General features: G+C 36.3%; 1 protein-coding gene and 1 long non-coding RNA gene across 2 annotated transcripts; both read right to left on the bottom strand.

Moving 5' to 3' along the window:
* Nucleotides 1-11,554: 11,554 nt before the first annotated feature.
* On the bottom strand, nt 11,555-15,998 carry LOC133876410 (glutamate receptor 2.1-like). Its single transcript, XM_062314691.1, has 5 exons — nt 15,743-15,998; nt 14,358-15,607; nt 13,941-14,253; nt 12,567-12,964; nt 11,555-12,472 (listed from the first exon to the last, which is right to left on the bottom strand). The coding sequence occupies exons 1-5, from the start codon at nt 15,984-15,986 to the stop codon at nt 12,092-12,094; spliced, it is 2,586 nt and encodes an 861-aa protein (XP_062170675.1). The 5' UTR covers nt 15,987-15,998; the 3' UTR covers nt 11,555-12,091.
* Nucleotides 15,999-20,718: 4,720 nt separating this feature from the next.
* Nucleotides 20,719-24,133, bottom strand: LOC133875633 (uncharacterized). The gene is made up of 3 exons (XR_009901468.1): nt 23,810-24,133; nt 21,999-22,071; nt 20,719-21,005 (listed from the first exon to the last, which is right to left on the bottom strand). It is a non-coding gene; the product is annotated as an uncharacterized LOC133875633 (long non-coding RNA).
* Nucleotides 24,134-24,375: the final 242 nt, after the last annotated feature.

Genomic DNA, 24,375 nt, shown 5'->3' with positions numbered 1-24,375 from the left:
TTAACTGTGTATACTACTGTATTGCTGTTGATGTATGCTCTATACTACATGCTCTATATTCTGTGCTTGACCAGTATATATTTCACTATTGTATCATACTATAAAATCATGCAGTTGCTAAATCATGTTCTCTTAAAACTAAACAAATCTAACATTTTATCAAACACTTTGAAACATTCAAAACATAGTTTCTTCATAAAACCTAAACAATTTCAACATGACATGTTCTCAAACAATTTTGCATTAGTTGTTCATTGCAGAATATCAAGAATGTATCGGAGTTGAGATAGTAGGATGCCATATGTGGTTTTAGAGACTTCGATACCCAAAAAGAAATTCAAATCACCTAAATTCTTGACTGCAAATTCTGTCTTCATGTGAATCAACAGATTATCAATAACAGTGGAGTCTGAGCTAGTGATGATGATATCATCAACATAGATTAACACATACATGATGAATGATACAAACTAATACACAAACAGAGACGTATCAGACTTAGATGCTAGAAAGCCAAGATCAAGGAGTTTACTACTCAATCTAGAAAACCAAGCTCGTGGAGCTTGTTTTAAGCCATAGAGCGTCTTTTGAAGCCGACACACATGATTCAGATATAAGGGATGAGAGAATCCCGGTGGTTGATACTTGTAAACTTCTTCAGATGAGTTATCATGGAGGAAGGCATTTTGTATATCAATTTTCCTTATTGACCAACCATATGAAAAAGAAAGAACCAAACGTACTGTAGTTGGTTTGACCACTGGACTATATGTTTCGGAATAATCAACACTAGCTTGTTGATGAAACGCCTTTGCTACCAATCATGCCTATAGCAATCAATGGAGCCATCTGCCTTTTGCTTAATGCGAAACAGCCACTTGCACCCTACTAGATTCTTAACATCAGACAAAGGAACCAATCACCAGGTATTGTTATCCAACAAAGCATCGAACTCGAAGTTCATGGCATGACGCTAGTTCGCATCTGTAGCGACTTGTGTATAACAAGTGGGTTCGGAGATAGTTAGATCAACTGCAGCCAGCAAGGCACTTGGAAGTGGATATCTTGTTGATCCATCAGTGAATACACGTGGTTTAGTGATGTTATTTTTGGCTCTTGTAACCATTGGATGTGTGTTTGAAGGAGTTGCAGACACATGGGGGGAAGATAAATGGGTGGAAAGTGAAAGAGATGAGGTGTTTTCGATAAGTGGAGAAGATTCATGAAGTGTTTGATGAGGGAATGATGCAGGGCATGATGTAATGCGTGACGCAGGGGGTGACGGAAGTCTTGGAGAGTGGGAGATTGCAGGAAGACTTGATGAGTGTGATGTATGCAAATGGGATTGGGTGTGGACTAGTTGATGAGTAGGTGGGTTTGATGTGCTGATTTGTGGGAAAAAAAAGTTGGAATTGGCGAGCATGATCATGAATGTTTGGAATAGAAGAATTTGTAGTGGTTGAGGATACAAAAGAAGAGGGGAAGATGTTTTCTTCAAATATAACATCTCCTGATATGTAGATACGTCCAGTGGTTGTTTTGAGACACCGATACCCCTTGTGACACATACTATAACCTAAGAACACACATTGAATAGAATGAGGTTGAAGTTTATGGGAATTGTAAGGATGTAGATTGGGCCAACAGGCACACCCAAACACATGTAATAAGAAATAATCTGGAGAGGAACGAAAAAGAGTTTCGTACAGGGAAGAATTTTTTAGAGTGGTGTAGGCATGCAATTCATAAGAAAATAGGTTGTTTGGAAGGCATCATCCTAATATTGAGTGGGAACATGTGCATGAGACAGAAGAGCTAAGTAGGTTTCAAGTTTCAACTATGTGATGATGCTTGCTCTCCACAACACCATTTTGTTGGTGTGTGTAAGGACATGAAAGTCGATGAGAAATGCTCATTTTTTGAAGTATTTTGCTAAGGGAGAGATATTCGCCACCCCAGTCACATTGAACTATTTTAATTTTAGAATTAAAATATCTTTCAACATATTTTTGGAATTCTAGGAATATGGTGCAAACATCACTTTTAAGATAAATGAGAAATAACCACATGTATCGACTATGGGCATCTAAAAACAAAACATAATATTTATTACCAGCAGTAGAGTACAAAGGAGAGGGTCCCCATACATCAGTGTAAATCAACTTAGGAGGATGATGAACACGTGTAGAAAATTGAGAAAAATGAAGTTGGTGGCTCTTTGACATATGACACTCAAGACAAGTCAAAGGCTTTTTATTGTTAAAAACATGTAAATTAAATCTGGAGAGAACGCTAGAACAAAAACAGAAAGCTAGATGGACAATTCTGAAGTGCCAAGTTTGAAGAGAAGTGCGCTCCCCAACTAAGGCTGAAGCTTGACTAGAAGAAACATGCGGAGAGATGCTGGACTGGCTGTGGGGTTGAAATGACTAAGAGCTTGATGGAGAGGAGACAGAATGGCGAGGAGAGACCGTGGGAGGTAGCTTGTAGAGCTCGTTCTCATTCAGACCATGAAGAATAATTTTCCCCAACCCCTGTTCCGTTACAAAGAAATGCCATGGATAAAACTCAATATAAGTTTTCGTTTTGAGAGTACATTTGTGAATAGAGCGAATATTTTTGGTTATGGAAAGAACATGAAGAACATTATGTAAAAGAAAAGATGCAGTAGGGGAGGAGAAGAGTGAATCACCAATATGGTCAATAGATAAGCCAGTGCCATTACACATGTGAACCTTGTCAGGAACATTGTAATCCTATGAACGGAAGTTAAGATTGGAAAAATCAAAAGTTAAGTGATGGGTTGCACCTCAATCTAGGTAACAAGCAGAATTTGGTGTGTTGGATGGAGTAGAGAAGTTAGCTTGCACGATAGAGTCTTTGGGTTCAGCACCATCATATTGCTGATAGCAATCAGAAGCACGATGGCCCATCCATCCTGTTGCGGATATGGCACATTAGACGTTGGGAAGGACCACGACCAGAAGACCCACTATTTGCAAAGGAAGAGCCATGCCCTCTGCCTTGGGTGAATCTGGAGGAGTCGTCGTAGAAGTAGGTGTGACTGGAAAAGTTGTTGGGGAAGGAGCCACGAGTGCCTCTGCCTCCACGATGGCAGGATTGATGAGATGCAAGGTGAACACCTGTAGTAGGAAGATCAAGAATAGGTTGATTGTGCTCAAGGCGTGACTCATGGGTGAGTAAGTGTTCGTAGAACTCCTCAATAAAAAGTGGCTCAACTCTTGTGGTGACAGAAGTCACAACAGGATCATAATTAGATCCAAGCCCCGCAAGCAAGAAAGCTTGTTTCTCAAATTCAATGATAGGTTGATCAACAACGGCTAAGAAATTAGTGAGGGTCTAAAATTTATGATAATAATCAGCAATAGAAGAGTTGCCTTTCGTCAATGTAGCAAGTTGAAAATGAACCTGCTTGGTGTGTGCCTTGGAGTGGGACGCAAATAGAGTCTCCAAGGTTGTCCAGGCCTCTCTGGACATAGTGTGTAATACTCCGTATTTTAAGATATTAAATAAAATATCTTAAAATATGATTTATGACCTAATAATAAAGCAAAAGAATAAATATGAATATTTATGAAAATGAATATTCATTTATTAAGAAGCGTTTATAGTTTTAGTTTAATAAAAGTTCGAACGAACCTTAAACTTTGGAATAATGAAAATAGGGTCAAACGAACTCCATTTTAGTCAATTTAAAAGTCAGAACGCTCTTCTTGAAGTCTTTTAATTACCCTCCGAATTTTATAATTTTTGGACTCCGTTTAAGGAGCAAAAACACTCGCGAAAAATACTACTCATGTTTTGAACGAAAATTTAACATTAATATTTATGGGCCCATTTTAATTCTTCATAAACCCAGCCCATAAAACTCAGCCCACACGTTGATAGTGCCCAGCCCATAAACAATTGATACCCAACCCATTCCACCTACAATTAAAACATCAAAATAGCTCATTTCTACCACTTCCAGAACCGGCCCAACAGAGAAGACAAGAAACTAAAGAGAACTCAGTTAAGAGGAAAGTTAGAAACTAAACACCCATTAGAAGTTGATATGAGAATCTTATCAATTGCATATTTTATTCTACCTACGAACTAGCTCGTAGGACACTTGCCATTACCCTAACCTTTGATCAAGAGCCACCCGGTGGAAATCCAGCCGTCCAAGCAAGGTGCATCCCCCCTTCTACGTTCCTCTCTCTCTCTTTCCCTGATTTTCGTTCCTCTCTGACATGAGTCACTGCCCAGGTGAGATGAATCTTTCCCCAACCATTGATCACAATCTACTCAAGTGATCTTGACCGTCCAAATAGGTATAAATTGAGGAGAGCAGCCCACTTTCTTCTTCACATTTTCTCTTCTCTTCCCTTCTCGGTTTCCCTCTGTTTTTCTCTCTTTATTTCCCTATCTCTCTTGGTTTTTTTTGGGTGCAAAACAGAAGTAAAGAAAGATAGAAATTAGACTAATACCCACTCAGCCAACCTGAACAGAAAAATAGGAGGAGGAATACCTTTCTTCTCTCATTTTGTGCATCATCAAAAAACAGGGGGCTAGCCCGTTATTCTTTGTTGTTTTTCTTCTAAAATCCAGCACTGTACTCTTCCTCTTGACCGAACCAATGGTGACTTCCATCCCTTGAAAATCCCTTTAATCTCCTTCAAACTTTGATCAGAATCATCTCTCACTTTCGGGCTCCTTGAAAGAAAAACAGTAAGTTGATCTTCTTTGAATGGCTGCTTTTCTCTTCCTCTTATTCGGTTGTTTTCTCTTGGGTTGGTGGTGTTCCTTTAAAACTTATACACTGCCTTTGCAACGTGTTTGGCTGCAATTGAGAAAAAAGAGAAAAAGGAAGCACAAATGAAAGCACAAAGAGAGAACAAGGACCAGCCCTTGTTTTGCATTCAATAGAGAAACAAAGAAAAAAAAAAGTGTAGAACTCTCCAGAAGATGGCTTAAGTCTTTCATTTTCCTTTGTCTCTAGAGAGTTTGGTTACTTAACTTAAGAAAAGACAAATTTAAAAGCTTTAGCTTTTCGTTTCTTTTTAATACGCAAGTACTCCTTGTCAACCAAATTGGAAAAGAAGAAATTTAAACTTCTTCTAGAAGTTTTCGGTAAACTCCTATGCTCTTGGTCTATGGTTTTAAGTCTGTAAGTTTAATATATATATATATATATATATATATATATATATTTTAAAAATGATATATTTTGTAATATACCTTAGTTATTATGATTTTCAAGTTAAAATATTCTAATGTCTTAAGTTGTGTTTTAACAAAGTATTCTAAGTGGGGTATTTAAATAATAAATCACGTCGTTGTGATGCCTAAGTAAAAGTAATGTTTTACAAAAGCGATGTTATGCCACCTAAGATTCTAAAAGTATTTTTATGCATTAGTAACACTAATGCCGTTATTCCATCCAAATTTTATAAGATTAAAATAAGGATTATTTATACTGTACTGCTTGTGTACTTTTAAAATATAAAACCTATTAGCTATATTAATGGAGTCACTATGTTGATTTGGTACAAAAATAGATAAGATTTTATAATGCGGTTTTACTTAAAGGATATTGTGGATATTATGACTTTATAGTGTAATTATTCAGTTACACTCTTTTATCTATTTTGAAATATTTATGTTAGAAGCTTTGATGTGTTATCATTAAAAAAAAAAAATATTCTGCTGCCAATTTATAACTCTAATGATGTCGTAATGTCACGTGAAAATCGAAATTTTCACTTTACGCCTTTTTGTAAAAGGCGGGGCGTTACATAGTGCATCAGGTGACATGCGAGAGCATTTCTCAGAGAGGGCTGAGTTGACTGTCCCAAGGAGGATTTGATCTTGCATAGTCAACAGTAGGAATGTTAGGTTGGCTTGTGTGAGACAGGCACCATCTTTGGATGTGGTGATAATTGGAGCTGGGCAAGGAAAAGAGACATCAACATAGCCAGAAAGAGTGCCACCTTTAAGGTGAGGAACAATGTGAGGAAGCCCAGTGGGGTAATTATCTTAAGTGAGTTTGACAGGATTAAAGTTTGTGAATGTGAGAAGGGATGGAGTTGTGGAAGAGGTAGCGGTTGGAGTTGCCATAGAGAGAGTGCGGAAGAGAAGGAAAGGAAAAAATAAAATAAAATTGACGTTAGTCACTATTGCTCTGATACCAAATAGAAATTCAGAATGTATTGGTTGCTACCTTACTCAATTGAGTAGAGGTTGGTTGTATATATAATAAACTTGAACATGTATACAGTTTGAGTGATATACAAATACTTCTAGAGATAATGAATGTAAATACAGTTTAAATGATATATAATTGCTTCTAGAGCTGATTTCATACGAATGGCTATCTCTTATCTATATTTTCAAGTGTTTGAGTTTGAATGTTCAGCTTATCACTTGAGTTCAAATCAGTTGATGGATTTGAATTGTGATTATCTTTACATGAACATGAAAAGAACAATAACCCCATCAAATATTAAGAATTGTCGAACATAAATTTAACCAAAATGACCTTTTGGTTTAACTTTGCTCGCATTTTCATCCTTGAATAGACATAATATGTCGAGTAATTAAGCCATGCTTTTACATAATTTCCTAGGCTAATGCCAGTAATTTGTGAATATTTACGTATACACACATGCTTTACCCTTGGGTAGAAATATTTTGACCCAACTTGGAGACCAAACATAACTCAGTACGAAATTAATGGGTTATGGTTTTGTATAATCCGGTTTGGGTCAATTCAGATCGATTTGAATTCACCCGTATAATAAATAGGTCAATCCCGTGTCAACTCGTTTAACCCATGGGTGACCCACATATCCCGTATAAATTAAATTAGATTTTTTGTTTCCTTACAATTAGAAGACAAAACCCTAGAAGACTAAAATTTATATAAATTCATTTTCGTATAAAATTCATAAAAATTAAAATTATTATTATTATTTTTTCATTTAAATTCAAATACAGGTCGAAACATGTCATGTTTGGATGAACCCAACATGACCTGTTTATTAAATGGGTTTTACGGATTGGGTTATGTAGGGTCAACCAAAATAACCAGTTTATTAAAAAGGTTATGCAAGTCGGATCGTGTCACCTACTAATTTAAATGGATCATGTCAAGGTTTCAGGATTTGACCTATTTAACTAAATGGATCGGGTTTAAGTTGATCTATATCAGTTTGACCTGTGACTCGACCCAATACGAACCCAACATGCCAACTCAAATTATCAAGCCTAATTTACCACCTCTTAGGTCTATCCTACTTGCAGTTTAGCTAGCATGCTACAAAATCAACAAAAGAGTCTAACCGGTCCTTGTGAGTTATAGAAATCATTGAGTTTACTAGTATATCTTCCATAGAGTTTCTGAAATTAGAATAATTTGGCTGCAGCCTAATAAATAAATATTAAAGAATAGCTAGACATTTTTTATTGTTTAAAAATGTGGTATATGTTTGAGTTATGGTAAAATCAAAATGTTGGTTGACTACTTAGAGGAGAAAAACAAGCAATCAGCTAGTACATTTCTATTCCGACTGATTGTGCTTTAAAATCAATAATAATAATAATAAAAGTGACACATATCAGATATCTGTCAATAGATTTATGAATTCCAATGTTTACTAGATCAAAACTTCATGTCAATCAAAATGTGAAAGCTATTTTTAGGAGCTTTGTAGATGTCTCGGTTGATGCTAAGTCGACCGAGTTAGGGTTTCTAGGAATTTTATGCAGGAGCAACATGCTCAATCGATTGAACATAAGGTTTAATAGCGTTTTGACTAGACTTTGACCTACATTTAATGCGTAAAAAATATCTTGGATGCCTCGGTCCACCGAGCTTAGGCCTCAATTGAAAGAGCCACATGTTTGCAATGCTATGTCTATTCAGGAATCTCTCAGTCGACCAAGTTTTAAGCTCGATCGACCGAGGCTCGGAAAATTTGACTTTTTGGGTCTATTTAAAGGTCAAGCTATTTGAGGATCCTTCTATTTCATCATTTCGCTCGTCTGGCCACCCAAAATCCGAGGAAGAAAAGCAAAGAAATGTGAAATAAAAAGGGATAAAGATGAAGGGAATGGTGCAATGCAACACCTCGACTTATAAACCTGTTGCAAGTGAAAATATCTAATTTTTCTACATGACTACTACATGAATAACAATAATAACTAATGCAACAAAAAATCTCATGTATAAAATTTTTCATTTATTTTCTTGTTGACACCACAAACTCATCTCAAATTAGATATACCGGAGCTATGAAATAAACTTTCACTTCTATAAATATTAACATTGTATTTACAATTTAATATACATATCTCTAAGATTGTTTTCCAAAAGGTGCCCCAAGCAGCACAACAAATTGATTAATGAAAGCCAACCATTGTCAAAAGTATTAGGCTTCCAATTAGCCTCATGCACAAAAGTTAAGACATGCATACAAGTCATACAATAACCTCTTAGATCGTGTATTAAGGTATTGCGAAGCTCTTCTTCACTTGTATCATCCATAAAATTGCCACAATTTTACTTGTGAATGTGTGAGTCCAAGGCTCATCAAGTTTAAGCAACTATTTTATAATAAGAGCCCACTTTGAAAATACCTATAACAATGTTTATATTAACAACTATTAGTATACTTAGTTTTCAAAAAAGAGTTTGTCACCAAAATGCCATAGTTGTTAAAATAACCACTTGAAAAGAGAAGTTTGTATACATATATAAAAGCCTCATATTTGTTTTTATTTTCTTAATAATATATATAACTCCACATCCCATAATATGGAGCAATAAAACATTTCATAACATGATAATGAAAAACAAAAGTTGAAAATATTACAATACATATTAACATGTTTATACATCATTATTCACATATTTTTCATTTTTCACACGTTCATTATTTTCCTTTTCATATTGATAAATGTATCCATACTCCCACTTGACCATTGGAAATTGTTAAGCGTATTCCTCCACTTAATTGCTAGGTTGTTACAATTTATCCCTCTTATAGCTTTGAGATACTAAGCGTATAGCCTCACTTAATTGCTAGACTGTTAGACACTATATTTCCCTATTCCTAATTAACATCATGGTGTCAGGCATATAATTCTCAACTAACCGCTATGCTTTCACATGCATTCTTTTCACATGGATGCTAAAAACACCTTAAAAACCTTAATTTCTATGTTGTAAAATATTTTCTTTTGTTCTAGTTTATCGGTCGATCTGTTGGTGGTCAAGCTAATCGATTGGTGAAGCGTGAAGCCAAATCAAATTAAATAAAAAATCATAGGGATCTATTGACTCTGTAACCGATCTATCGATGACAGTCAGCATGCGATATAGATGTCTGAAATTTGGAGAAACTGGGAGGCGGCTTATTTAAGGTACATTAAGGAGCACTAGCAACCATTTGGTCTTCTAGAGCCTTCGAAAAGCGTGCTTGTGTGTGTGTGCGTGTGTGTGTGTCAGAGAGAAAAGGGATCTTCTTTGTTCTTTAGAAGGCAGTAAGAGTAAGCAAGAGGTAATCTCTCGACCTTAGCTTGTATTTTCATTCAAAGGGACTAATATTTCGTTGGGTTAGTTGATAACATGCTTGTGTGTGTGTGTGTGTGTGTGAGACAAAGGTCTAGACTTTAAAAGTGGTTTATATTTTAAACGAATAAAATTACATTAAAGTCGAGGTTTAGGCTTTGCAAGTTGTAGATTTATGCTATTGTTTGGAGCTTTTGGTGAAGGGAATAATGGTAAGAATGTAAAGTTGAAGACGTTATACGTAGGTTGTAAAAAGACTCCAACTTTAGGCTTTAAAGAGTGTTGGATGTGAAAAAAAGATGTGCCTTTTCTAGTCTTACAGACTCTGGAGGCCTTATATGTAGGGCAATGTGATTTTTCGAAGGTAGGAGATGATGAACAGTGTATCTATCTATAATTGTTCTTTTCGACACCAATCGGCCAATGGTCGAATACAATTTTGATTGTACAGATCAATCAAATGGTGTTCGGGAACCAATGTATCGATACCTACTGATCAAGTAGTCATCGAGTGCCGATCTATCGGCACTGATCAGAATGCTAAAAATAATGTTTTAAGAACTAAGGTTAGGGCCACATCTTAGTTAACCCTGCTAATAGTAAGATATTTTGTAGATGAAGGAAATAAAGCTTTAGAAGGAGAGTTTTTGGGAGGAATATTTTGACCAAGGTAAGTAAACTTATGTGAAACTACATACCAATGATTTTGAGCATGTCTTTTTTTGATATCAAATGTGCATACTTTATACGGTCATGAAATACTTTGCTATTGAAGTTGTGAATTCTAAGTTTTGAGAAATGATAAAATTATACCCCCAAAATTAATTAACTATTGTAATTAACTTGGAGTGTTACTCGTTGTACTTCTAAACTAATTAACTTGTAAATAATTGAAGATACTAACTATTCTAACACACATCAAAGTAGAATTTAGTGGAATGCAGAATATTGTGTTAATTTTATTAGCTACATTTTATTGACAAAATCACTGTCATATTAGTGTATTGCTGAAACATGGATGCCGTAATTATTCAGAGTCTTACAAAATATTTAGAGCATATTTTCTCAACCATGGAAATGCCTTAATATGACAAGTATCAATGTCACAAGCATCTAAAATGTAATTTTCGGAGTCCAAGAAAATTCTACGCAGTTTACAACTTAGCAAAGTCGGTTCCCTAGTTGCCGTCTGGACGGCTGAGAGAAACGTCCGGACTCCCATCAGTGTTCGAGAAGATTCTGAACAGCTCAGCAGACACGGTTGATGGAGACAACATGCAATCGTTCGGACGGTGCCGTTCGGACGCTAGGGCAACACCGTCCGAACATGGAGACTAAAGTTTAATGAAGAAACGCGTGATGCACGTAATAGAAATCGGTTGCCGCTTGTCGTCCGGATGCCTATTATCTAGGTCCGGACGCCATCCAAAGAACTCCAAATCAAAATTGTATTAGGTCTTCTAAAGCTTATAAATAGAGGTATCTAGGCTTGCATTTTACATAGAATTCGGTACTGAAATTCCATTATGCTTAGAGATGGTATTTATGTAGAAATTGTGAGATTTGCTAGCTCCCTAAGAGTTTTTTCTTTATGTGATTTGATCATTTGAAGTCTAGTTTAGGGAGAAGCCTTAAGCTAAAGGAGTCAATTGAAGACCCCTTCAGGTAGGAGACCTGGTTGGGAGGCGTTCACGTATAAGTACGTGTCAGAGTTAGATGTACGATTACTGCATCGAGTTATGTGAGTATTACTGTCTTGTAACTAGCTTTATCTTCTGAATAGTGAATTTCCTGAATTTGGTTGTCCCGTAGTGATTTTTCTTTTAATTGAGTTTCCACTTCGTTATCAAAATATTTGTCTTCTTTTAATTCCGCGTTTAGATATTTTATTACACAAATTGATCACTCACACACTTTTAAATTAGGAGTCTATTTATTTTCATATTAATTATGAGCTGAAAGAATAAATAACCTTAGTGATATCTACTATCATCGATACAAACTAGAGCCTCCAAGTATGAGACAATTACAAATATACAATACTGTCTCAAGTACATCTATATGCAAATGATATGCATAAATCTGCCTTTACAAGCTCTTCGTTCAACGTCTCTGGCCTTACGAACAACTCTAATCTGACTTCCTGGTGAACTTACTAAACTGTAAAACACTGGAATGTTTTACAAGTGAAAAAGTAATTGTCCAAGTCCAAGACTTAGTAGGTAAATCACCAAACAAATTTCAGGAAGTGTAGATTCATGGCTGTCGAAAAATCTCTCTTTTGCTTGTAGCTAGGTTTCACCTAAATTTTATCTTCGGTTCTACATAGCATCCAAAAAAAAAAAGGAAAAAAAAAAAAAAAAAAAAAAATCCTTCTGAAAAGATATATGAGTATCACCTAAATTATAAGATGAGATTCTGATGATCCTCAAGGACCTTACGATCTAGTAAGATATCTTAAAGTAAGCAAAAACAGTTTATATTTGTGGGAGGATTTGTCAAACTTCTTTCTTCTAATTAAACTTGAGTCCTTGAATTAGACGTGTTTGAAAAATTTGTAGATGTATCTACATCACTGACTCTTCGAGAGAACGTCTTCTTCCGATGCCACCAACGTCTCATCACAGCCAACACCAGTCTCCAGGCAGTTCTATGTCCGAACCTTTTGTGCCAAACAACGTAGACCAGAAGAGAAATTGTTGATGTTCCTCCTGTCAAAATGAAAAGAACCCAGAAGCTACTGGGGCTAAGACTAGACATGTCGACAACTGACTCCCCGTCCACACACTTCTCAGATGCAATCATTCTGTCCTCTAATTCTCGTAACCTGCCACTCTCAGACACGTTCAGTAGCGCTTTAGTTACATCAGGAAGCAGCGGAGAGCCCCTCGGAAACACCTGAGAGGCACAACCAATGAAAAATATATTAATTTTTCAAAATACCCGTATTGATTTGTTAGCAAAAGAAAAAGAAAAATGGTAAAATACTCACAAATCCGAATCCGCCTACTTTGAACGTTGGTCCAGCTGCGATAAACTCTTTGCAATATTTTGCAAGAAATAATTTGGCCAAAGGAGCTTCAAGAAAGGCTGCTGCTATTTTCTGACTTCTGAGTGCGTCGGCATATTCTACGGGGGAGTTATAACTGTTGATGTTATTCGGGTGGAAGTTTAAGACCTCCATCAAATAATTTCTGACGAACGATCCCCTGCAGTATCCAACCATCGCATTGCTATTCCGCAGCGAGTCAACGTCGGCAACTGTGGGTTCAAGCCGTTGCACCGTGAGTATACTGGCAAGGTTAGCCACGTAAGTTTGCGTCAGGACTAGTGCCACAAACAGCCACACCACCGTTGCCATCCGTGATAGATTGCTATGTAGTTTTCCCCCTGTACGATGAAATAAAGTGATGATCGATATATAAGCACTAGAAGAAGATAGTAATGAAGAACGAAAATATATAAGAACAGCAAGGGAAAAAAAAAGTAAAAATTTCACTTTCTACTCATGATTTTTCACTACTTTTGCAATTATATTCATAAACTTTATCCTGATTGAGTATTTAGGAAAAATATATTTTAGCCTTCCGAAGTATCACCCATCATTTTGCAATTACGCCTCCAAACTTTAAAACGTAACATTGAAGCCCCACATACTTCCATCAATTGTCATATTAGACATTTTTTCATTTTTCTTTCCAAGATACCATTTAAGTTTTTAATAAGTAAAATTAAAATATATATATATATATATATATATATAGATATATTAAAAGAGCCATTTGAAAAACTAAATAAATTAAAGGGGCTAATATGATAAGCGTCACCCTTTTTTGGTGTTTTCAATTTTTTTATTGTTTAATTTTTTTTTTAATAATTTTAATTTTTTTTAAATGATTATTTTTTAATAACTATAAGGGTATGTTGAAGATAAAAATGCAAAAGTATATATCTAGTTTGACACGCAATGGTAATATGTGGGGCTTCATTGTCACTTTTTAAAGTTTGAAGGCGTAATTGCAAAATGAGTGATAGTTTGAGCGGCTAAAATATATTTTTTTCAAAATTGTAAAGATTTAGGCGTAAGTCAAGATTTAATAAAATTTACAAAAAGACCCACACATGAATCTTTGATTTTTTTTAAAGATGAGTATTTTGAAAATTTCGACAGAATTTAATAGAAATTCCTAATTGAATGGTGAAACTAAAAATAAAAAAGAAAAATAAAAGATAGATATACTAAATTGATATTTTTTAAAGTTTAAGAGTATAATTGCTAAAGTGACGAAAAATTAAGTATGGTGAGTAAAATTTTTCTAAAAAAAATATTAATAAAAAAATAAAAAATTCCATGTTCCCAACTTACCATGTAAGGAGAAGAGAGTAGTGAAGGATGAGCAAAGCAAGACGCCGGTTTGATTGAAAGCGGAACTTTTGAGTTCGGGGCAGTGCTTTCGCTCTATCAACCACACGACAAAGCCATTGTAGATACTGATGGCTCCTATTAGACACCACATGGCTGTTGTGAAGGGCTTCATGAATAGCAATGCTCTGTTACTGTTTTGTGTTCGAGCCGGAACTATCATCACCAGTCCTGATTCTGTGTATGGGTGCGTGAATTCTGCATGCTTATATCGCTTCGACACTATCGCCACATCACCAACTACCGCATCGAATTTCTGATTAATTACCCATCCAAATTCTCATTTAGTTAAAGGCTAAAAAATAAGACTTTAATTATTAGTAATTAATTACAAAGAGTACTAGAGAGAAGGATCCGCACCTTTAAGTAAATCTGCTCCACTATGTCGTCATAGCTTCCACTGAAGGGAGTTAAATTGTATGGCAGGGAGAATGGCAGACTGTCAACGGTTGCTCGGAACAGATTGATTGCATATCCTTCATAAGAAGTTTTGTTTGTTAAAGGATCATGTTCGACTTTCACGTATTGTGTGAAAGTCGATTTGGTGGGTACGCCAATCCTAAGTGGATTGGCGTCTGTCGGAGGAGTCCATCCTCTTGGAGTTTCCCAAGGTCCGCCTGGCCAAATCACCTTCCCTAGGCTTCCCATAGAAGCGTTGTATACAGCTCTTTCATCAGTCGTCTTTGAGAAGCCCTTTTTAATTCCATCGCGAGCGTCGTCTGACCAGAACCCGAGCTCATTATAACTCTTTCCAAACACATTGACGATCTGAAATATCTTTGCAGGAGCTACTTTCCCGTCATCAGTAAATTTAACAATTCTAACAATTTTATCTAACAATTGTTGGCCGCCATTGCTACTTTCCCTCATTGCTAGACACACTGTCCTTACAGCATCATAGGCCTGGAAAGCGAAAGTCCCAGGTTCATGGTTTTCCTCTTCTGGGTTTTCCAAGCTAAAGTTTTTGCGAAATCTAGCATGGAAGTTTTGAAAATGGGGATATTTTTTGGGGTATATATAGTAGCTCTTGACACCTACAGTTCCTTGCATGGAAGAAATGGTAGAGGAATTGAGGGAATGGACAAGGCTTGTGACGGAATCTGTAGTTATCCAGACATAATCTTTGTCCATCATTTCCATTTCTTTAGCCTTCACAAAAAGGTTCTCGGCCAACGGCAAGGAGAGATGAACCAAAAATACTCGGCATTGTTCACCTTTAAGCCTCTCAAGCTGTGTAGACAATGAAGAATTAGAATCGAATGGTGAGAGGGCTACAAGATTGCCTATTTCTACTCCTACTTCTCGCAGGGCATCAGAAAGATGAGGTGTGATTCCACTGCGGAAAGAGTCGATGTCTTCGTAAATGACAGTGACCTGATGCCATTCCCAAGAGGCAACAATAGCAGCTACGGCTTTCATTTGTGCATTCCTGTCTGGCGAAGCTTGAAGCAGGAAGGGCCACCGCCTTGTTGCCCAAAGTGGCGTTGAGTCAGCAATAGAAAGAATTGGAATTTTAGCCTGGTTCCCAATCTCTGCAACTAGAGAAGCTTCTTCCCATGTCTGCGGTAACAGAATGGCCTGAACTTCTTGCTTATTGATTGGCTCCGAAGCTGCAAATTAATTAAAAGTGACAACTTATGCGTCAGACTTCTGGTTTATTATATATGCATCATTACCATGAAATTATGATATGAAATGACAAAAAAAATAAAATAAAATAAAATTCTACATATAAATCTACGTACCTGCAAGTGCTGTTTGATAAGGTTTGCTTTGAGAAGTTATCAGGCGCAAACCACACCTTGGGCCTGTCTTTTCATTAACATCCTTGATCGCCATCTCCATCGCCACTTTCTGTTCCTTACCGAAGCGAGTGCTGTTATCTACTATCGCCCCTAATATGTTGGTCCTCCCAACATGTTCTGCTGTTGCCCTTTGTGCAAGTAACAAAACTACGGCGAAGAAAGTGAAGGGCCGAAATGTATCCATTTCACGCAAACTGGCTTAGTTATTTCCTTGACCTGTTACTGCAGATCCTCTATTTATGTATGCGCTCGCCGGTCAGCCTTGTGAATTGAATCCCGTGTGTGTAGAATATAATTAATATATAGTCCTAAATTTTGAACCGAATTTTGGGCAATGGTTTAGCTTTCCAATTTCTTTAATTTGCATGTTAATTAGTGTCATCCGATTGAGGTAACGCTATTCTTTCCACACATTTATTATATATATTCATTTCAAGTCGACGTGTTTTAAATGGGTTTTTACATCAGTTATTTAAAATATATCTTTAGATGGTGCATTTTTCCGAGTATTATAATAACTAACCAGATATGCATGTTGTTCAGTCTTTGTCAAAGCAAATATTGAGGAAAAGTATGTTTATAGAGACTAATTCAGAGGCGTAACAATCATGTAGTTTAATTAATATTTCATGCATGCACCCTCCAGACGAGGGCCACTAGACATTTGACTGGATATTAATTTGCTTGAACTTATTCGAGAAGGGACACTATATATGGCCAGTTTACAGATTCAAATTTACATGACGCGTACGCATAGATCAAGATTCAAGACCGTTGATATTGGACTTAGAAATAGTTGACTTAAATCCATCGATCCCCGTAGATCAAGACCAATGATATTAAGGTAGAAATTAATAGTACTTGACTTCCATCCGATCCCGTGCTGCATACTCCATGCATTAAGGTACGATATGATGATCGTTGGACTGGGTCGACGTTGCTCGATCAGCTTGAAAGAATCTAGAATTTTGCTTAGCTTGGTATTTGTTTGGAAACCCGTATTCGATCTGTCCGAATTAAAGGTCACTGCGCGGTCGTTGTTTGAATTGTGTACGTTACGACTAGTTGTGGTCAAGATTCTCATAATATTAATCAAATCATTAACTTCATCATTTTTAGATGGTTTAATCGATCTTAATTTAGGGATAAGTAATGGTTTAATATGAATATAATTAAGGTTAATTATAAGTACGTTTAAAACTTGACTCTATAGTTTACCTTAAATTTAATTAAATAGGGACAACTTCATTTACAACCCATGATTTTTAATCAATTTTGAAAAATATTAAAATATTAATAAAATGATTAAATATATCATTTCCTATCAACTTAAGTTTTTGGAATCGTTAAGGAGGCCAGGGAACTCACATGAAGCATCAATTGCACAAGTAGAGGCAGATCCGAACTAGGAATTAATTGTGATATATATATGGGGGAAACTGTAAATTAAAAGACTTCATTGGGGGGGGGGAATTTAAATTTTTGGGTCAAAATTATGAAAATAAATTCCACCCCCCTCAGGTAAAGCCTCATTCCGGCCCTGGGCATGGGTCAAATATTTCGTATAAGGACAAGATTTATCTAGCAAATCACAAGAATAACGGTATTACCTAACAAGGAAACATTGCTCGGTCATAATGGAAATTTATAATAAGATTTGGTATATATATATATATCTTTCCTTGATAACCGGAAAGATAATTTGTATTCAAGAATTATATATACCAATAATCCATAGCTCAACCAATTTCTCTCTCTCTCAACGTACAGTTAGGCTGTGGAAAACAATTTCTCTCTCTCAGAAATGATGGAACTCCTTCTAGTGTTCTTTTAGTGTTCATCTAGAAAGATATAAATGTAATTTTTTTTAATTACATTTACATCCTTCCAGATGGACACCAAAAGAACACTAAAAGGAGCTCTAGAATTTTTCATTTGTTTAACCGTACGTTATTATGGTATCATTGCACTCAAAAACACCTAAAGCCATCTTGTTCTTCTCTAATATCAACTGTTTCTAGCTCTGCAACCTTTTGTTTAAAAAACGTTGTTTACCGGCGTTAACTAAAAACATCGATGATAGTTTAATAATTGGCGTTTAACTTAAACGCTAATAATTATGTCTCGGCGTTCATTCACATATGTCGATTAATGCAAAAATCCAATCGCTACGTATAATCACCAATGCCGATTATTTGTCGACGTATAGTTATCAACCATGAAAATTTCTCGGTGTTTTTGTAAAACACCAATAATTATGGAAGGATATGCCGAACAGTTATCGGCATAAGTTTATCCTCAACACCATAAATTTATTAAAATATGAATTTAACTATAATTTAGTGTGCAAATTAATTTCGAGACAAATAAAATTGAAAAAGATGTTTGGATAGTTTGATTTTCTGAGATAAAATTAGGAAAAAATAAAAAATAAAATCTGATTTGTTTTAAAAAAATATGAATACTGTAGCAAATATAATTAAGATTTTTCTTGTTCCCAAAGATACATTAGTACGTTCCTAAAAAAGTGACAAAATATTGTTGTCGTTTATCTAAACACGCTAGAATATTAGTGCAAAACGACGTCACTGTATCCCATTGCAATAATAATCTCAAAGCGTCTGATCATTTTCTACCTCACAACTCTCATTTTCTCCCTCAAGCTCTTATCTAACTCCCCCCCCACTCTAAATCCCTAATCACTGCCATCCACGACCATTCTCTCTCTCTCTCTCTCCTTCGCACGGGCAAGTGGATACAATGATATTATTTTTGGAATGATGTTCTTGCATTTTTACAAAAAACGACAAACATTTTGGCGTTATGAAAAAACAATAAAATATTTCGGTGGTTCAAACAAAACGTAGTAAAACGGCGTTTTACATAAAACACCCAAAAATTATGTGCCAACGTTTTATGTAATGCGCAGCTAAGTGTCAAAATGTTTACAAAAAATGTAGCAACTCTATGAATTTAATTTTTAAATGCTGCTAAATTATCATCACTTATGAAAATACACCGCCACTACTTTAACATTTTCTGTCGTATTTAAAAAAAAAAAAAAAAAAAAATGTTAGGCTTATACCAAAATCCCTACACCCTGACGTGGCATTACCATATACGTCAAATGTTTTTTTTTTCTTTGAAAATAAAAACTCTCTCTCTCTCTCTCCCTCCCCCCCCCCCCCCTGAACCAACACTCTCTCTCGATCCATGGCCTGTTTCTGAGCTCCAGTCGCAGGCTAGACGTCCTCACCTCAGATCCGAAGCCCCGCCTTCGGTGGATCACTAATATCCACGAGATCTACTGGAGAGAGAGTGCCGAACTCGTTGGACAGCCGGCAAGAGGGGAGAAAGTGAAGACTGACGTTCGGGAGAGATAAATTTCAGGCGTGGATTTGGTGGGTCTGACCGGAAACCCAAAAAAAGAGAGCAAGAGAGATCCGGTCGGAAACCCACGCACACCGGAATGGGTTTGGTGGGTTGGGGTGCGTGGGTTTCCAACAGTGTCGGGGTGCGTGGGTTTCTGGCGTGGTCCGTGGTGAGTAGTGTCGATGTGTTCCTGGGTGGTTCGGGTGCTGGTGGTACTGATCTTGGCTTCCAAAAGAAGAAAACAAAAGCAAAAAAGGAAAAAAAAAAATAAAAAAAAAAATAAAAAATCCGATGTGGTAATGCCGCGTCAGGGTGTAGGAATTTGAGTGTGAGAATTTGAATGCAAGTGTAGCAGTCCTCTTTAAAAAAAAAAAAGCTGATAGTTATCGGTGGTCATCAATAGTGTTGTTTATGGAAGACGCCATTAAATTTAGCAGGGGCGGAGCCACACTTTGGCCCCACCAAGCCAAAGGTTTCCCCCCAAAAAAAAATTAATTAATTTTTACCCCTATTTTTTAAAACTTTTTTAGTTTTGGCCCCCCCAAATTATTTTTTTTTCAATTTGGCTCCCCAAAGCCTAAGAGCTGGCTCCGCCCCTGAAATTTAGACGGGTATAAGAGATTTCCAAAAGGTATGCTGCTTTATTACGGTGTTTTTTGATAGACGCTATGAAATAGGCTAATTTATAAAAACGAGCAAAAACATTTATAAAACACATGAGAAAATTAGAAAAATCTAGTCACCATGCTATCTTCGCACCGGTTGAAGTGGCAGTTAACCACCATATCGATCGGTGCACATTGATCCTTGCTAGTGATCCTATATATAGGGTCGTTATGCGATGATACATCTCGAATGAAGTGTGATCGACTGCCATAATGACTGACGCAAAATTTTGCAAAACCGTTTGAACGTGCTTGAGGACTATTTGAACAAGCCCTTTCTAGCAGGTCTGACACTGCATATTGATCCTGAAAATTCCCATGTCAATATATGGTTGAGGCTTGGTGTAAGGCCCAGCTGGTCACTGCAATGGCAAGTGAATTAACGGGAAGCTAGACAGCTGTACGTGATGGTATAAGGTTGCACCTTGAAGAACTTTTGCAACCATAACTATTCTGACTTTGATGGAACCGTGACTATCAAAATGCAGTGAATTGGTTAAACGTCATCGAGGAAATTTTGGAGGCTAACGATTGTACGTACTAATGAGCATAAGGTGACTTACACGTCTTTAAGTTGTAAGGGGAGGCTAAGAGGTGGTGGCAAGCAAGGGAGATGTTTCTCATTATGGAGTTGGGTGCAGAACAGGTTATTTCGTGGGCTATGTTCAAGAATGAATTCAATGGAAATTTCTTTCAAATGGTGGTGAAAGAGGCCAGGTGTGACGACTCGTTTTTTTTTTTTTTTGTCAAACATAACCGAGTCCTCACAGTGGCACGACAATGTGTCGCAAAGCCAACATATGGTATATATCCCATAATATATACACCTGGTAAATCAGAGTATAACATATAACTAACCATGCAGCGGAAACATAAACCTGAATAGCAAAAAGCATAGCTTATACATCTATTACAAATTATTTACAATACAGAGCCATTTAACATCTATATGTTTAAATCCTATCTATAGAATATTTAAGCAACAGGAATGGCTTATACAATAACAAGTGACCAAAGCATCACCAGCCATAAACAAAACCTACATAATAGTGGACAACTATGGTCCACCCATTACGACCGTCGCGGCGAGCTTCGGTCATATTATCCCAAGTGCACATCTACAACACTCTCCCCTACGACCGGAGTACCTGCAGCCAGAGGAACATCTATACGGTTGTGGGGGTTTGCCACATCCGTATAGGTGGAATTATGAGCCCACCGTCTTAGCATACATAAATATACTAAGACCTCAGAGGTATACTATTCACTGAGTTTTCGCAAAGAACCAACTTTTCTTTTCTAGTCATGCGTACACTATAACAGCCACCAATTTTATAAACTTTTGTTTGAAAACCCCCATAGCTGATATAGCACACACCGGCTAATAGAAAACATTTGAACATACTTGGCAGCTAAGATTATACGCAGAAGTTCTGTTGTAGAAACAACTACGTACGACCTCACCTACGATAATACTTTAAGGTTTATTTGATTAGGTTTACATAATCCTTACATTAGAAATCAATGGCATTTAAATCATGCAACTATCCGATAGAAATATACATAAGCTCTTTTCCATTAAAACTCTTATACATACCAATACGTATAGCAAAACTACTCATAATATAAAAACATCACTCATCAAAACCATGCTATGAATGATTATGCAATGCACATCATGGGTTACCCCAAGCATCATGGAAATTAATCCAAGCATCATGGGTTACCCCAAGCATCATGGAAATTAATCCAAGCATCATGGGAATTACCCCAAGCATTGTTTCCCGTGAGTTGTGAACCTCACTTCGATGCATGTTTAGCGTTCATATGCATATGCATCATGCTTTAAAACAATATACACAATATACATTTCATTTTATGAATCATGCCTTTAACACATGCTTTCTTTACAAAACATAATCAATTCAACATGTCATTTCTTTAACAATTTGCATAACTTAAATCTTTATACTCACTCTAAACTCACCAATCGTATTCATAGTTCAAAACATCATCAATATTTCAATATACTCCAAAGTACTCAAATCATCCAAAGCAATTCATAATCAACATACAGTTGATTCAGGTTTGTAAAACAATATATATTTTGCAATTCATCATTTAAGAAAATAATATTTCTCAGTGAGTAGAATACTCACCTTGGCTGCATTGGACTCACGACTCGAACTCTACATTGGAGAACTAATTGAAGTCTCCAATTCGAACACTATCCTGCAAACATTGGTGCCGTTAGACTATGTTATTGAACTCTATACTCTATGACACATACACTACCCACGTGCTCACACGTCGCGTAATTTGCTTCTAAAGCTAGCTAGGTATCCTAAACTACTATTAGGCTAATCATTGGTTATAGGTTCTTATTATATCATGCTTATTAATTAGGAGATGTATTTACTATTTTATTTGCCTACATATTATTTATTACATCACATTACCATTGTGAATCCCTTAATGGTTTGTTGCTTATTCATTAAGTTCACAATATTTATACTTAAGCCATATACATGTATTTGTATACATATATACATACACATATACAACGCTTAAGCCTAACCAATAATACACTAAAACACTTGGTGTACATGGATAGGTGAATTAGGTACTAAGTTGTCTTGTTATCATTATTAACTATTAAGTCTTATAGTTAGATTATCCATTTAAGTTAACTAAGTATATTCTTTTTTTTGATAAGTATTTAAGTTAACTAAGTATATTCGATCCCTTTATATATACTTATTGACATAAGATTATATTAGACATCACAACTCTATGTTCTTTTAACCTTGACCACTACATTAATACTTTACTAGTTTCTAACCTTCCAAGAAATTTAGATTATAAGACTTAGACACACTAGTAATCACTTATCTTATTTCTCATTCTCACTTAATACCAAGATGGGGACTTAATCAATAATTAGCAATTCATCCTCCTCTAAACATCCAAATGGTTTATAATAAAGAATCCAACATTAATCAATTCCACTTTATCCAACCTATACCCAAAATCCTCATAGATGGTCTCTTAATCCATCCAAGCTTTAAAACATACTTACAACACTAAAATAACTCATAGTAGAGAACCTATTAAATTCTAATAAATCATTTGTACTCTCTTTTGTATAGTACCATTAACCCATTCTCTATTTCCACCTCATTCGTCACTTACACCAAAAGGATCTAACATATTAACTTCAACATCATAGTTCACTCCAAATCAACACCAAATTTGGATTCAACAACATACACACATCAAAGCCATAAAACCAGCTCTAAGGGTACCAATTCGGTAATTCTCAACAACGCCCTCAAAATCAATCTCCAACAACTCTAGGAGACCAATCCTAACTAATTTCAGCACCCATACACAAGCCATCTTTGGATAACACCCAACCATTTCCATCCTGAAACTAACACCCAAAAATCACATCTCAAACAAAACCCCGATTCAGTAACTCTATTCACAACTCAAGCAATATCATCAAATTTGCCAACAACAAAATCCAGCATCTCTACCAATCAAAGCCAAGCAAAACGCCCATCCAAAATGATAACCCATCACCAACAAACCTCATGAAAATCAAACCCAAATGGATGCTAAAAAGGACCCAAAACAAATTCCAAAACAATCCATCCAAGAAGAAATTCCAGAATTTCCCACAATGCCCATTCGGTTCTATAGCAAAATTAAATGGAAATATTTTAACTAAACAAGAAATCTACCACAACCAAAATAAGAAATCATTTAGCAACCTACCCATAAAACTTACCTAACCGGTTACTACAAGAACCCTAGGATTTCTACTTAGATCAAACTCAAAAAGACCCAATCGGTTCCTACCAAAAACCCACATAGAAATTGCCACCAAAACCCCAACAAACGGTCACCAAAGCATAAAACCCACTCAAAATCCGAATCTAAAAGCTAAAGGAAAGATGATTATTACCTGATTTCCATGAGTTTTCCTCCATAGCCGAACTCTCCATCTCAGAATCTCTCGCACGATCTCGGTCTCTCAGTGCTTCTTCCTTTCGGGCGTGTGCGTGCATGGCAGTGAGACGAGGAGAGGAAGAAAATGGAAGAGAAGGAAAAAGGGAGAGGAAATCGGGTGCTGGAACAGGGGAGGGGCTGTTGTCCACCGAAAATAGAGGAGAGAAAAAAGAAAGAAAAGAAAAGAGGAAAAAGGGGGGCTGCTACCGTGAATCAGGGGGAGAGAAAAGGGGAAAAGAGAAAAAGAAGGAGAAAAGGAAGAGAGAGAAGAAGTGGGAGGGAGAGAAGTGCGCTGCTTGCTTTTGTTTGTCTTTGTTTATTGATGAGAATCACGTGTAAAAAGAGTGAGCCATGTGAAACCAAAAGAAAAGAAATAAGTGTGGGCCCTATCCTAAGTGAGAAAAGTCAACAAGTGGGGAAAAATGGGAGAGGGATGCGTGAACTAAGGAAAAGAAGAGCCAAGGTTATGTGATTACCAAGATACCCCTCAAGCTTAAGTAGAAATGAGAATAAAGTGGGGCT

The sequence above is a fragment of the Alnus glutinosa genome, chromosome 8 (genome assembly GCF_958979055.1).
Source record: "Alnus glutinosa chromosome 8, dhAlnGlut1.1, whole genome shotgun sequence".
NCBI lineage: Eukaryota > Viridiplantae > Streptophyta > Magnoliopsida > Fagales > Betulaceae > Alnus > Alnus glutinosa.
The sequence above is the reverse complement of the archived record's forward strand: the minus strand, read 5'-3'. Positions and strand labels throughout refer to the sequence as shown.